This window comes from Miscanthus floridulus, chromosome 5 (genome assembly GCF_019320115.1).
Source record: "Miscanthus floridulus cultivar M001 chromosome 5, ASM1932011v1, whole genome shotgun sequence".
Classification (NCBI taxonomy): Eukaryota; Viridiplantae; Streptophyta; class Magnoliopsida; order Poales; family Poaceae; genus Miscanthus; species Miscanthus floridulus.
This window is the reverse complement of record NC_089584.1, coordinates 38,668,163-38,679,902: the sequence shown is the minus strand read 5'-3', so window position 1 is coordinate 38,679,902 and position 11,740 is coordinate 38,668,163. Positions and strand designations below refer to the sequence as shown.

General features: G+C 38.0%; 1 protein-coding gene across 1 annotated transcript; it reads left to right on the top strand.

Annotated features, from left to right (window-relative positions):
• The first annotated feature begins 1,450 nt into the window (after positions 1 to 1,450).
• LOC136452005 (protein ZINC INDUCED FACILITATOR-LIKE 1-like) lies at positions 1,451 to 10,872 on the top strand. Its single transcript, XM_066452679.1, has 18 exons — positions 1,451 to 1,476; positions 2,591 to 2,807; positions 6,947 to 6,987; positions 7,112 to 7,172; positions 7,353 to 7,455; positions 7,543 to 7,645; positions 7,729 to 7,782; positions 7,884 to 7,946; positions 8,442 to 8,491; positions 8,580 to 8,656; positions 8,851 to 9,014; positions 9,172 to 9,259; positions 9,573 to 9,655; positions 9,981 to 10,088; positions 10,281 to 10,325; positions 10,417 to 10,505; positions 10,617 to 10,660; positions 10,772 to 10,872. The coding sequence occupies exons 2-18, from the start codon at positions 2,603 to 2,605 to the stop codon at positions 10,870 to 10,872; spliced, it is 1,479 nt and encodes a 492-aa protein (XP_066308776.1). The 5' UTR covers positions 1,451 to 1,476; positions 2,591 to 2,602.
• Positions 10,873 to 11,740: the final 868 nt, after the last annotated feature.

Sequence of the window (11,740 nt, the reverse complement as noted above, 5' to 3'; positions counted from 1 at the left end):
CTAAGAATGGCATGTTCACAGTTCCAGTCCATGTATACAAATTTCATCTGGCAGGGTGTTATACCTGATAGAAGTCTCCTCTGGAAATTAAAAATACCGCTAAAAATTAAGACTTTTTGTGGTATCTAAAAATGGGGTAACTCTCATCAAAGATAATTTAGCAAAGATGAACTGGCAAGGAAGTGTCAAATGTTCAGGCATTTGTTCTTTCACTGTCACTTTGCGAGCTTTGTTTAGAGCACTGTTCACATCCCTTTTGGAATTCAACCGCCTACTAGCTTTGCTAATTTATTTGGTTCCTGGCTACATGGTTTAAGCCTAAAGATTAGAAACCAAATTTTGCTAGGGGTTGCTGCACTATGTTGGACGATATGGTTGAGTAGGAATGATATGGTATTTAACAAAGCCAAATGTAATACTTCGATGCAGGTAATTTTCATGACGACATTTTGGATCCGATAGTGATCCATGCTACATAGAGAAGAGGGAACACCCTTTGTTGAAGGAGGGATGTAGAAGATGGGAGACTTTGATTATGACTATCTTTGTGAAGTACAGCTGGAGACTCAGGAGTCTTATTGAGGATTAGTGTTACCTTTTTGTGTGTTGCGCTCACTAGTTGAGCTGAACCTTGCTTTGTTTTCACGTTGATGTGTTTGCCTTATGGCATCGGTTTGTACTGTGGCGATCAACTGTGTACCATCCTCAGATGGTAGAGGTTGGAACTTTGTTCCCTTATCTAAAAAAGTATAGATATAGACATAGACATAGACATAGACAAAGATATAGATATAGATGTCTTTTGGACAGAGTTCTGTTGGCTTGCATTTGTTGGATGTCATCTCCACCAGATCTCTTATTTTATCTCCTATGAGTTGTTTCAGGAGAGTACCTTAAAACAATTTAGGATATAAGAGAGCATTACTTCAACAAATTATCTAAAACTTGTCAACTATATTTTTTTAGTGATAGGAGAGGGGATTGTCTCTTTTATTTTAGATAAGTGATGTTTCTTTTAGGAGATCTCTAGGTATAAGAAATAAGATAAGAGATCTGCTGCAGCACCTACTTTAGAGGAGATTGATAGGATATCTAGTGGAGATGCTCTAAAGATATATAGGACTGACCTATGTTGGGTTCTGACACTTGTACGGTGAGCTGGTTCTCCCAGCTTGTGTGCTGTTTAATTCGCTTACTAAACAACAGAGTTAATCTCCTTAAAAAAATCCAATTCATTTAGCCGGCAGCCATTGGGGCCCCTCATGAAGTCATCACGATGCAACAATTTGATATATAGAAGCCCATGCAAGTTGGCGTCTATACTAGGAGTCAAAGATGTGCACCGCCTTATATCTCTACATATCCAATCATAGCTAATACCACGCCTATTTAAACAACAATAATGATAGTTTTCTTCGGAGAGGCATAGGAGAGGGGGAAAGGCAGAAGGAAAAAACTGGAGAAGTTCTCAAAGAGGTGGGCTTCATCTTCCACCACTCTCTCCTGTTTCCCTCGTTCTCCCACCCTGTGCTGATGTAGGTGGAAATATATGGACTTGTGAGGTTGTATGTAAGATCGACATGGATCTAGTAGGGGAGTTTATCTGTACTGAAGGTTCTTTGTGTGTGTCTTTTTTCAAGGTTGCATTCTGGGGCATCATGCATACAGATGCAACGGGTACTTGTTGAAAGGGCACGTCATTAATTTCTGAAATCTGATGGGTTTCTACCCTATTATTAGGGAAAGGGCATCGCATTAATTTCTCTACCTATGGGTTTGTCATATGGTGTTGGATTTGGGGATGGGTCCTGTTTGCCAAGGTTTTGCTGTATTTTTTGCATGTATCTATTATTTTCCCTCAAACAGTTGAATATTTTCTCAGTCTCACAATGATGGACTCTAGTCTGTAGTTGTTGAGATGTATACCTTTGCACAATGTAAATAATTGGCACTTGATGCTAAACTTTTATTTGGGCCTGAACATTAGAGAAAGTACAAGGTGTCTATACACTAATCACATGTGAATAATTATATTTTGGGAAGATATCAATTCTAACAAGATATGGAAGAAACTGAACATTTCAATATTACGTTTGAATTCCACTATTTTTCTTGAATTCTTGTTCGTCTTATGATTTTGGTGAACTTGAATTAAGTTCTTCAACTCTATCAAAGTGTTTAGAATCTACTTGAATTCCATAGTGCTTTGGTCTACTATTACAAGAATTAGACATTAAGAAGTTTTATCAATGTATTTGTTGCATTAAAGGCTGATTTGACTGTGTATGTTTATTTGTCTACCTACTCCATTTGTCCTGTAATATAGTGCATTCTAGAAATTTGAAAGATAGATTAAGAGAGAACACAAAAGACTGCATGTACCCTTACTTTATTTTCTAATCAGACCCAATCATCAACATGATTAATTGTGATTGGTTGATAAATGACAAGTATTTTTAACATAAAATTATTTTTTTTCCTCTAGGACTCCCTTATATTTGGGTACAATTTTTGAATGCTGGTATGTTCTATATTATAGGATGGAGGGAGTACATATCTAATTAGGCTTGCTTTGTATTTACCTGTGCAGCTGGCTCACTAAATGGGGTCTCACAACGGTCAGGTTCAAGAGTTGCCTCCACCTCTACCTCCTGTAAATACGGGTGATGAACCTCTTCCAGTTGAGGAAACAAAGAGGCACTACCACGTGGGGTGCCCTGGGTGCCAACTGGATGAGGCGAACAAGGCCAGCAGCAGCATCCCCTACCGCAACTTCTGCTTCATCTGGATCATCTGCCTCACAGCCAGTGCGTCTTTGTCTTTGTTTTTTGTTTCCCCTATTTCTTATGTTGTGAATACGTCTTTTAATTTGTTAGCTGCTACTTGTAAGGATTGAATGGACCAAGAGGGAGGGTGAATTGAGATCTAAAATATTTAAAGCTTAACAATCATAACTATGCAATTCTATTTCATCCCTTGCATGGCAAGACCTAGAACTAGACAAAACATACTAAGAAGTGTCCTTAGGTCCAATTAAACAAATTCATGCCCTTGGATTGATTACATTAGATAAATGTCTTTAAGTGCAGAAATTTAAACATATCTAGTGTATCACTCTAAGGAAAAACCAAGTCTATTTGTCAATCAACATCTCAAAGGCACACAAAAACTGCAATGAAGTAAAAAGCAAGAATTAAACAGATGGACAAGAGACAACCTGGTTTTTTTTGTTGTGGTATCGAGTTGTTGCTGCAACCCCATAATCCAGATTGGAGCACTCACTATGGTTAAGCTCCCTTGAGTTATAAAGGCTTAAGAGCCAGTAAAAGTACCCTTTCTGCACTCCAGATTAGTGGGTCTCAAACCAAGCACAGAGCAAATTAAAGAGCCAGCTTTCAGCAAAAACACCACCAATGGAAGGTCACCAAGTGTAAGGATAGAATGGCCCAAGAGTAGGGTGTGAACTAGGATAAAGAAAGTTAATCATGAAGCAAGGTTCACTAGATGGAAGTCTCACAGTGGCAAGGTTAATAAGTTACCTTGTCCACCTCATCTAAATGTAGGCAATGAACCTAACGGCTGGTCATCCTTTGTTTAGTGTTTCGAACGTTTAGATGGTGTTTAGACAGAGTTAAACGGCCTAGATTTTGTATAGTAACACTAAAATATACATATTTATATATGTACAAGTCAAATATGCTAGAAACTTATACATATTTATGTATGAAAAAAATAAGTATTCTACCAAATATTTTTTGGAAGAAAACTAAATACCCTTTAGGAATGGCAACAGGGCATGTCTGGACGGGCAGGTCTACTTCTCGCCCCGTAGGTTTTTGGGTTCGGGGACCCGAAACGGGGCGGATCCGGGTCGGGTTTTCACTCTCCCCCGCTAGGTGCCCCGTCAATGGACCCAAAGTATCAGGAGCCTCCTACCAAAGCCCACTATAGCTGGCCCAACTAACTTGTAACCCTAGCTATATATGTACCAAAAGTCCAAAACCAATTCGACTTCGACTCTCCTCTCCTCTTCCCACTCCCCGCCGCAGCCGCACCCGCAGTTCCCTGCACGTGCGCCGGCCCACTGCGCCCCGCGCCCTCGTCGGTCCGCCGTTGCCATTCGGGCGCCCTGACAAGGACTGAGTCCTCCTCCACCGGTCTGCCCCCTGACGAGGACGAGCGATGCGCCAATGCCAAGCACCACCACATGCTGTGGCTCTTTGCCTACGGTCCTGACTCCTACGGATTCACCTTCGTTGTGTGCCTGTGTTGATAAAACCCGGGTCTCGGGTCCTCCGTCGGGTTTTGGGTCCCCATCGGGTTTGGGGGCGGGGCGGATTCTCACCCTAATTGGGTTTCAGGTGCGGGGCGGGTTTGCTTGTCGGGTTTCGGGGGCGGGTCCGCGGATGCTCCACCCGCCCCGAACCCGTTGCCATCCTTAATACCCTTTCCACCTCATACTTACAATGTTATTTAGTTAAGTGCCAAATGCGGTAGTTATAATCCTTCTATAGACTAAAGGGTGAATTAAATGGCTGTTTAGCTAGCTATTTCATCACGTCAATATTGTAAATAGTGGGCTATAGCACTGCTACAACGTTTTTGACATAGCGCCGCTAAGATATTGCATATATTACTGCTTTTGCCGCTATGGGCGCTAATTGAAGCATTAGCGGCGCTACACACTTTTGTCGTCACATAATTTTAGCAACGCTAAATGTGCAGCCAGCCAACCTACCAAGAAATGAGACCCGTCAAAATGTTCATTGGTCCAAATCTAGTCTATCTATATAAGCATGTTCATAAAACTTAGCATCTCCAGTTCTCCCATCTTTACCCAAGGTCTCGCTTGGAGTTATGAACCTTTTGCGGCGCCATCTAGGCAATGATGGTAGTAAACTATGAACGTCGATTATGAGGGACTGAGAGAGTGATTGCAAGAGTCGGTTGCCGGTTGTGGCTCCGTGTGTTGACCGTGGACACGAAGGTTGCACCTGTGGCCATCCCCATCGCCTATGTATACAACAACGTACTGCACTGCCAACTGTAGTACAAGTAGTCCAGTACTGGTACAAAGGGAGAATGAAACAGCTGGCAACAAAGACAGATGCAAGTCAACGAAGACCAAGCTACAAAATGCATGCTTTTTTATGAGAAAACGCTAACTGGCTTAGCGCCGCGTGCTATAGCGGCCACTATAGCTTGCTAGCATATTTCGCCCTTCTATTTGCAACACTGAATCACATTTAAATTGATCCTGTTTAGATCATTTAGACGATTTTTAATGGTTTAAATGGTCCAACCGTTTAATTTACTGTTTAGGATCTAAATGGCAGACAATCTTCGTTTACTGTTTAACGTGTAAACAGACTAAACGCAAACAGTGCGGGTGCCTTCTGGATGGGGCAAACAAGATCAGTACTGACACCCCCTTCCTCAACTTCATCAATAGTTGGATCGAGTGCCTCACCTCCAGCAAATTAATCTCAAGCACTTGTTTTCATTTTGTCTTAATTCTTGGCATGTAATATGTAGTACGTAAACGACATTCTAGGAATTGTGGAGCGGACTTCTTTCTTTAGCTTTTACTCCAAGTCACAGACAGTCGATGATTTGACCTAAATTCTAGTTAGATTAAAATTTTAAAATTTTGACAATCAATAGCTTTAAAAAATATTTCGTTTCAAAATATAAAATCCATGTGCGCAGATCTGTCTTGAAAACTGGTTTTTTTTCACTCTTTATGTATTAGGTATTATAACTATATATCCTAATGAGAAAAATAGTGGTAAAGAATATTAACACTCGAAAACCATAAAAATAGTGCATGGTGGCACGAGAGGTGCCCTGGGTGGGAGAAAAGGGCACATGCTTACCACTGTATCCAGCATATATAGGGTGCCTTTGTTCAGTATTATCTTTACCCATGCGTTCTCTCTTCTAAGTATAGCTAGATCAATGTTGCATATGACATCAGCATAAAGGTGTTGCACTAAAACATGTCGTCTCACAAGCACATCACGTGCCACTCTCAAAGGTGCTCCTTGTAGCATCTCTACCAATGGCTTAGCCGGTTTTGCAACCCAGTCTAACTGATTTTAACCTAGCGTAGCCTCTCTCTTTTTTTGCCTCTCTCTTTTTTTGCGAATACATAGCGTAGCCGGTTTGATAGGCTATATAGTATGTCTAGACGCTCGCCCAGGAGGGACTCTGATGAGGCAAGCGCAATCTAGTATGTCCTAGGCTCGGTGGCATGCCGGCTAGCAAGATTTCTTCAATCATCATTGAGACGCAAAGAAAGAAAACAATTAGCTAGGTGTGTGGAAGAGTTCAGCCAAAAGGGTAGTAGCCAAAAGGCGAAAAGGGTAACATATTGTTTTTTGATCGGTTGGATACCCATAGTCAGTTGTGACCATTTATATTTATTGGGTAGGGAAATCACCCCTGGCAAAAGTCCAATCCTTTACAAAACCGTGTTAAGTTACAACTTAATCTCAGTTTTGCCCAAATTCTAGATAACTGGGTTTGAAAGTTGGCTTAGCCGGTTTTCAAAGGTATGTAGTAAGTGGGCTTGTGCTTATTCATGATATAGGACTGCAGGTTGAGGTTGTTTCATAAAGGTTGTGTTCTACTACTCAGTTTTAGCAATATTTATTTTGGGTATAATTTGTTTTCATCTATTTCATCATGAAAACTTGTAACATGTAAATACACCTATGATTGACTAGACAAACTTAGCGATACAATAGAGCCAAAATATTAATTCTGTCCACGTGTGACTAATATTTATTTTGAACACTAAGTGCATATGTGCCTTGCCTTGCATGTTTTCGGTTTAATGACTTATACCGTCCAAATTTAAAGTATATGTCTATTTTCTTATCAGTTTTCTGTTCTGGTCAGGTTTTTGGTTCAGTGACTAATACCTCGTGTTTTCTTTTTCTAGCTCTACCGATCCAATCATTGTTCCCTTATCTATACTTCATGGTATGCTTCTTTTAGACCCCAAACTTCACCTTATTTAATGTGTAGAATACTTGCTCTATTTCATAATTGTTTTTAGAAAAGAGTACAATGGAATGAAATATTCAACTTTGTTGGACTCAAACAGATCAGGGACTTGAAAGTTGCAAAAGAAGAGCAAGACATTGGATTTTATGCTGGTTTTGTCGGTGAGCAATGTCTTTTTTCATGATTGGGGTTTCAAGGGTTGGTTTTGTAACATGTGCATTTTCACACGAAGTCACATGTGCATTTTCATCGAATAACCAAGTAAACCGGCAATATTTGATTATGGTTTATAATTGGATGTTGTTTACTGTCTTACTGGTTGTATTTTATTTCTTTGTCAGGGGCAACCTATTTCCTTGGAAGAACCATAAGTGCTGTGCCATGGGGCATGTTTGCTGACAAGTATGGAAGGAAGCCATGCATTGTGATTAGTATCCTCTCAGTGTATGGATCATGAAGCCAAATTGTGGGATAAACCTTAGCATTCAATTACCAAGACCATAGTAAACAATGCTTCCATTCCCTTTTCAGGATTGTTTTCAACACACTCTTTGGACTTAGCACAACTTACTGGATGGCAACTGTAACTAGGGGATTGCTTGGATTGCTATGTGGTATATTGGGACCCATCAAGGTAACTGACTGTGATGACCGCTACAACCCAATATGAGCAAATTATAGTTCTTAGATTCTCATGGTTGCATCTGCATTTTCTAGGCCTATGCTTCAGAAGTCAGTAGGAAAGAACATCAAGCTCTAGGAATCTCTTTTGTAAGAGCAATTCTTTTGTGACTTTTTTTTATTTTATTTCATAACTTTTTATTTTGTATGTTTATTTTTACATGTACCTTACTTCTAACATTATGTCTTAGGTTACATCATCACGAGCGATAGCTCTTGTTATTGGGCCATCTATTGGAGGCTTTCTTTCACAGGTGAAGATTATTGTACTTTGATAGCATGATAAGTTAAATTTGAAATCTCAGTGAGTGCTTATTGGGCAATCTATTGGAGGCTTTCTTGCACAGGTGAAGATTATTGTACTTTGATAGCATGATAAGTTAAATTTGAAATGTCAGTGAGTGCATTTCACAAAAAAAAATGTTAGTGAGTGCCTTCATCATGTTTCCCTTAAATCTAAGCTGACATCTAATGTGTACAAAAGAGGATAGTTGTTCAGTTAACAAAAATATATAAACTGAACTTCAGATTTTTCATCACGATATTAGAAATAGCCCATAATTATATATGGAACAAAGTTTATGTAAATATATTATTTGGTTATTTCACGCTTTTGCCAGATTGTTCGCTATATATATATGATTAAAGTCTTTAACAAGTGTGGTGAATATTTGCATATTATAATCTAATAAAGAAACTATTGCAAAGATACGTATAACTAACATTATCTATCCTTTATCTTGTGTTAGCCTGCACAAAAGTACCCAAAATTTTTCTCTAAAGAGTCCATATTTGGGAGGTAAATTATTCTCATCCTATTTCAGTCATATAACTATATATTATTTTCAGACTATGATAAACCTTTGAAATCTGCATCTAACTTTCAGGTTTCCATACTTCCTCCCTTGCTTCGTCATATCAGTGCTAGCAGCAGGATCATGTATTGCATGCATTTGGCTTCCGGTATACTACATTATCTCTCCTATGATTTTTGGAATCCAAATAGTTAGATACTCAAGAAAATAAATGAAATCTGTTTGGACTTATATTCCTCCATTCACTACGTACAACTTTTCTGTAATTCGATAAAAACCATTCTTCTGAAACTTTCCTATGATTTTGAGAAAGTTCCATGCATTTTATCTCATTTTCTTAGGAAACGCTTGCACTTTCATGATGATGACAAAGTAGAAGCTATTGAAGAACTAGAGTCACAAGTTGGTGGTTCTAAATCTACAGAGAATCTGCTGAAGAACTGGCAATTGATGTCAGCAATAATCATCTTTTCTATCTTTTCCCTCCATGACACTGCTTATCTTGAGGTAATCTATATCAAATATTTCTGAACCTCAAGATATCTTCTGAGCAACTCATTCAATTAAACATCAATGCAAAATGATGTTTCCACTCTAGACAATGAAATAACTGCTAATACTGCGCATGTTGATGCTAATATCTTTTACAAAAAAACATCTTTAGATATTTTCACTCTGGGCTGTGAGCAGCAGAAAATTTCAGGGCCTAAGCTTTACATCCCAGGATGTTGGTACTGTGTTCGCCTTCTCAGGTATGTGTTAATTTTTCCCAAGTTTTAAGCTAATAGTTATTGAATATGAGAAGCAAAATACCTTGTAACAGGAGTTAAATTAGCACATAATAACATATATATACATCTTTACTGCTTCCATCCAATAGTGAAATGCTTTCAGTATAACTGACCTACGCTTCTAAATCATCTAATGCATTAAAATATTTGCATTCAACTGATATTGGCCATGGGATGTATTATACTCTAGTTACAGTGAAATGTTTGCACATGTAGCTCTAATATTGGTGTTGTTCAATTATTTACATGGCAACAATTCATTTGATCTTTGTAGGGCTTAGTGTACTGGTATATCAACTTACTATTTATCCCTTCCTTTCGAAGTTTGGACCAATCAAGACATTTCGACCTGCAGCGGTATGTGAGAAATATATCTTTATTGGGGTTTTCTTACAAGGATAAAGAATCTTAATAGAATAGTGTGTAGTACTGGAGGACAAAAAATACTTAACAGGAAAAAGAATAAATCAAGATGGTAAGATATAAATTAGAATATTAGGAAGTAGAGTAGTGTGTAGTGTAGTACTGGAGGACAAAAAATCCTCAACAGAAACTGTATGGGGTTTCGCCAGTTCATTTTTCTAGAAGAGATGTCCCTAAGTAGTCCTGTCTTTGTTAGATAACTTCTTTAATCTGATTTATCTTTTCTGGTACCGAATTCAAATACATGTTCGGTTTGCAGATCTTGTCCATACTTCTCCTGACAACGTATCCATTCATGTCCAATCTACATGGCCTGGAGCTCAAAATACTTATCAACATGGCATCAGTTCTGAAGAACGTGTTTGCTGTGAGTCAAATTTCAGCCATCCCTTCTGTTTGCATTGGCAACTAGTATATGAAAAAGGCATTACTGGTGTAAAAAATAAGTATTCCCAAATTCGAGTTTAGCGAATCTTCGAATAATATATAACTAGTTTAGTCATTTGAAAAGGATACTTTGTTACAAACAAATGCTAATGTATTTTTTTGCATAAAACAGGCTACTATTACTATTGCGTGCAACATTTTGCAAAATACTGCAGTGGTACATATCGATCCTATCTGGCAGGTTTATTTGTCTCAATACATTTTCTTTATCCTTTTTCTAGACTCTGACTTCTTTGATACATTTTCAGACACAAAAGCAGAGAGGTACTGCTAATGGTATCTCTGTTACTATGATGTCAACGTTCAAAGCTGTAGCTCCAGCAGTAGCGGGAATTATGTAAATATTGTTTTTCTATATTTTATATGGCTGGAAAGCTACTATATATGCTTCCATAAAATAATAAGATCATGGATTAAATTTGCTGAACTTCTTTTCTTGACTTTTCAGATTTTCATGGGCTCAGAAGCACATAAGCGGGCTATTCTTACCTGGTAAATGGGACATACATGGCTCCTCCAATTTTGCCATTTTTGCCTTAGGATTTCAGAAAGGTAAATATAATAACTAAGTGCATATATTTGTTTCATTTACACAAAATGCAGGTAACCAGATCCTGTTCCTGACGCTAAACATGGTGTCGATAATGGGGCTAGTGCTGACATTCAAGCCATTTCTATCCCTGTCAAATCCAATGAAGCATTAATAACTCTGGGTATATGAAGTTTGTTACCTATGAATTACATCTGGAGTGCACTGTCAGGTTACACACAAGAAATATGGTGATCCAGATGAACTGTGAGATTTTAGTAGAATGTCATAGATAGACTAAATCTGTAACAGTTATTCAATAAGGCGATAATTCTATGACAGAGTATTAAGTGATCGTCATGAATTGACGAATGTAATTGCCATGCATCTGGTTTACCTCAATTTGCTAGGTCTATGATAGTCTTTTGATACAATGATCAGCTACCATGGATGTTTGATCTACGCACCTGTCACACCCCAAAATTTTCAACTTTGGGTTGTGCATAGAAAACACTAAATAAAATGAATGATTTGAATATTTATATAAAATTTGCCAATAATAGCTTAAATTTCCATATACTTCCATTAACGAAAATTGTGATTTTTCGAATATTTTGGAATTAATTTTGACGGGCCTTTTGTTGATGTGGTGCTTGCCTGTTGCTTGAGTTTTGATCTTTTTTAGTGTGTTTAGTTTTCAAAACATGTTTAGACATCGTCCAATCTTTTCGGGAATTTTCCAGACTTTTTCGGAGTCTTTTCCCATTTTTCTAGAGCAAAATCCCATTTTTGAATGCTCTAAAATCCCTTTTCAGGACTCCAAATACATTATTTGGATTCATCATCTCACAATCTATCTCTCAAAGTTTTCCTTCAATTTTTAAAATTTTAGAAATATTTTTTAGAAATTTAAAATAATTTCAGCTTTTTTGGAATTGTTTTTGAACTGAACTTGAATTTCTGAAAATCCTGAAATTATAAAATAGCTCATTTTTCTCTATGCTCAATCCCTGGAGAGAGATATATGCCGGTGTCTCGACGTG

Excerpts from the sequence above, each read along its gene's own strand:
- LOC136452005 (XM_066452679.1), top strand. The coding sequence starts at position 2,603 with ATGGGGTCTCACAACGGTCAGGTTCAAGAGTTGCCTCCACCTCTACCT. Across the intron at positions 6,988-7,111 it reads TCCCTTATCTATACTTCATG|ATCAGGGACTTGAAAGTTGC; the intron begins GTATGCTTCTTT and ends GGACTCAAACAG. Across the intron at positions 10,661-10,771 it reads AAGCGGGCTATTCTTACCTG|GTAACCAGATCCTGTTCCTG; the intron begins GTAAATGGGACA and ends CACAAAATGCAG.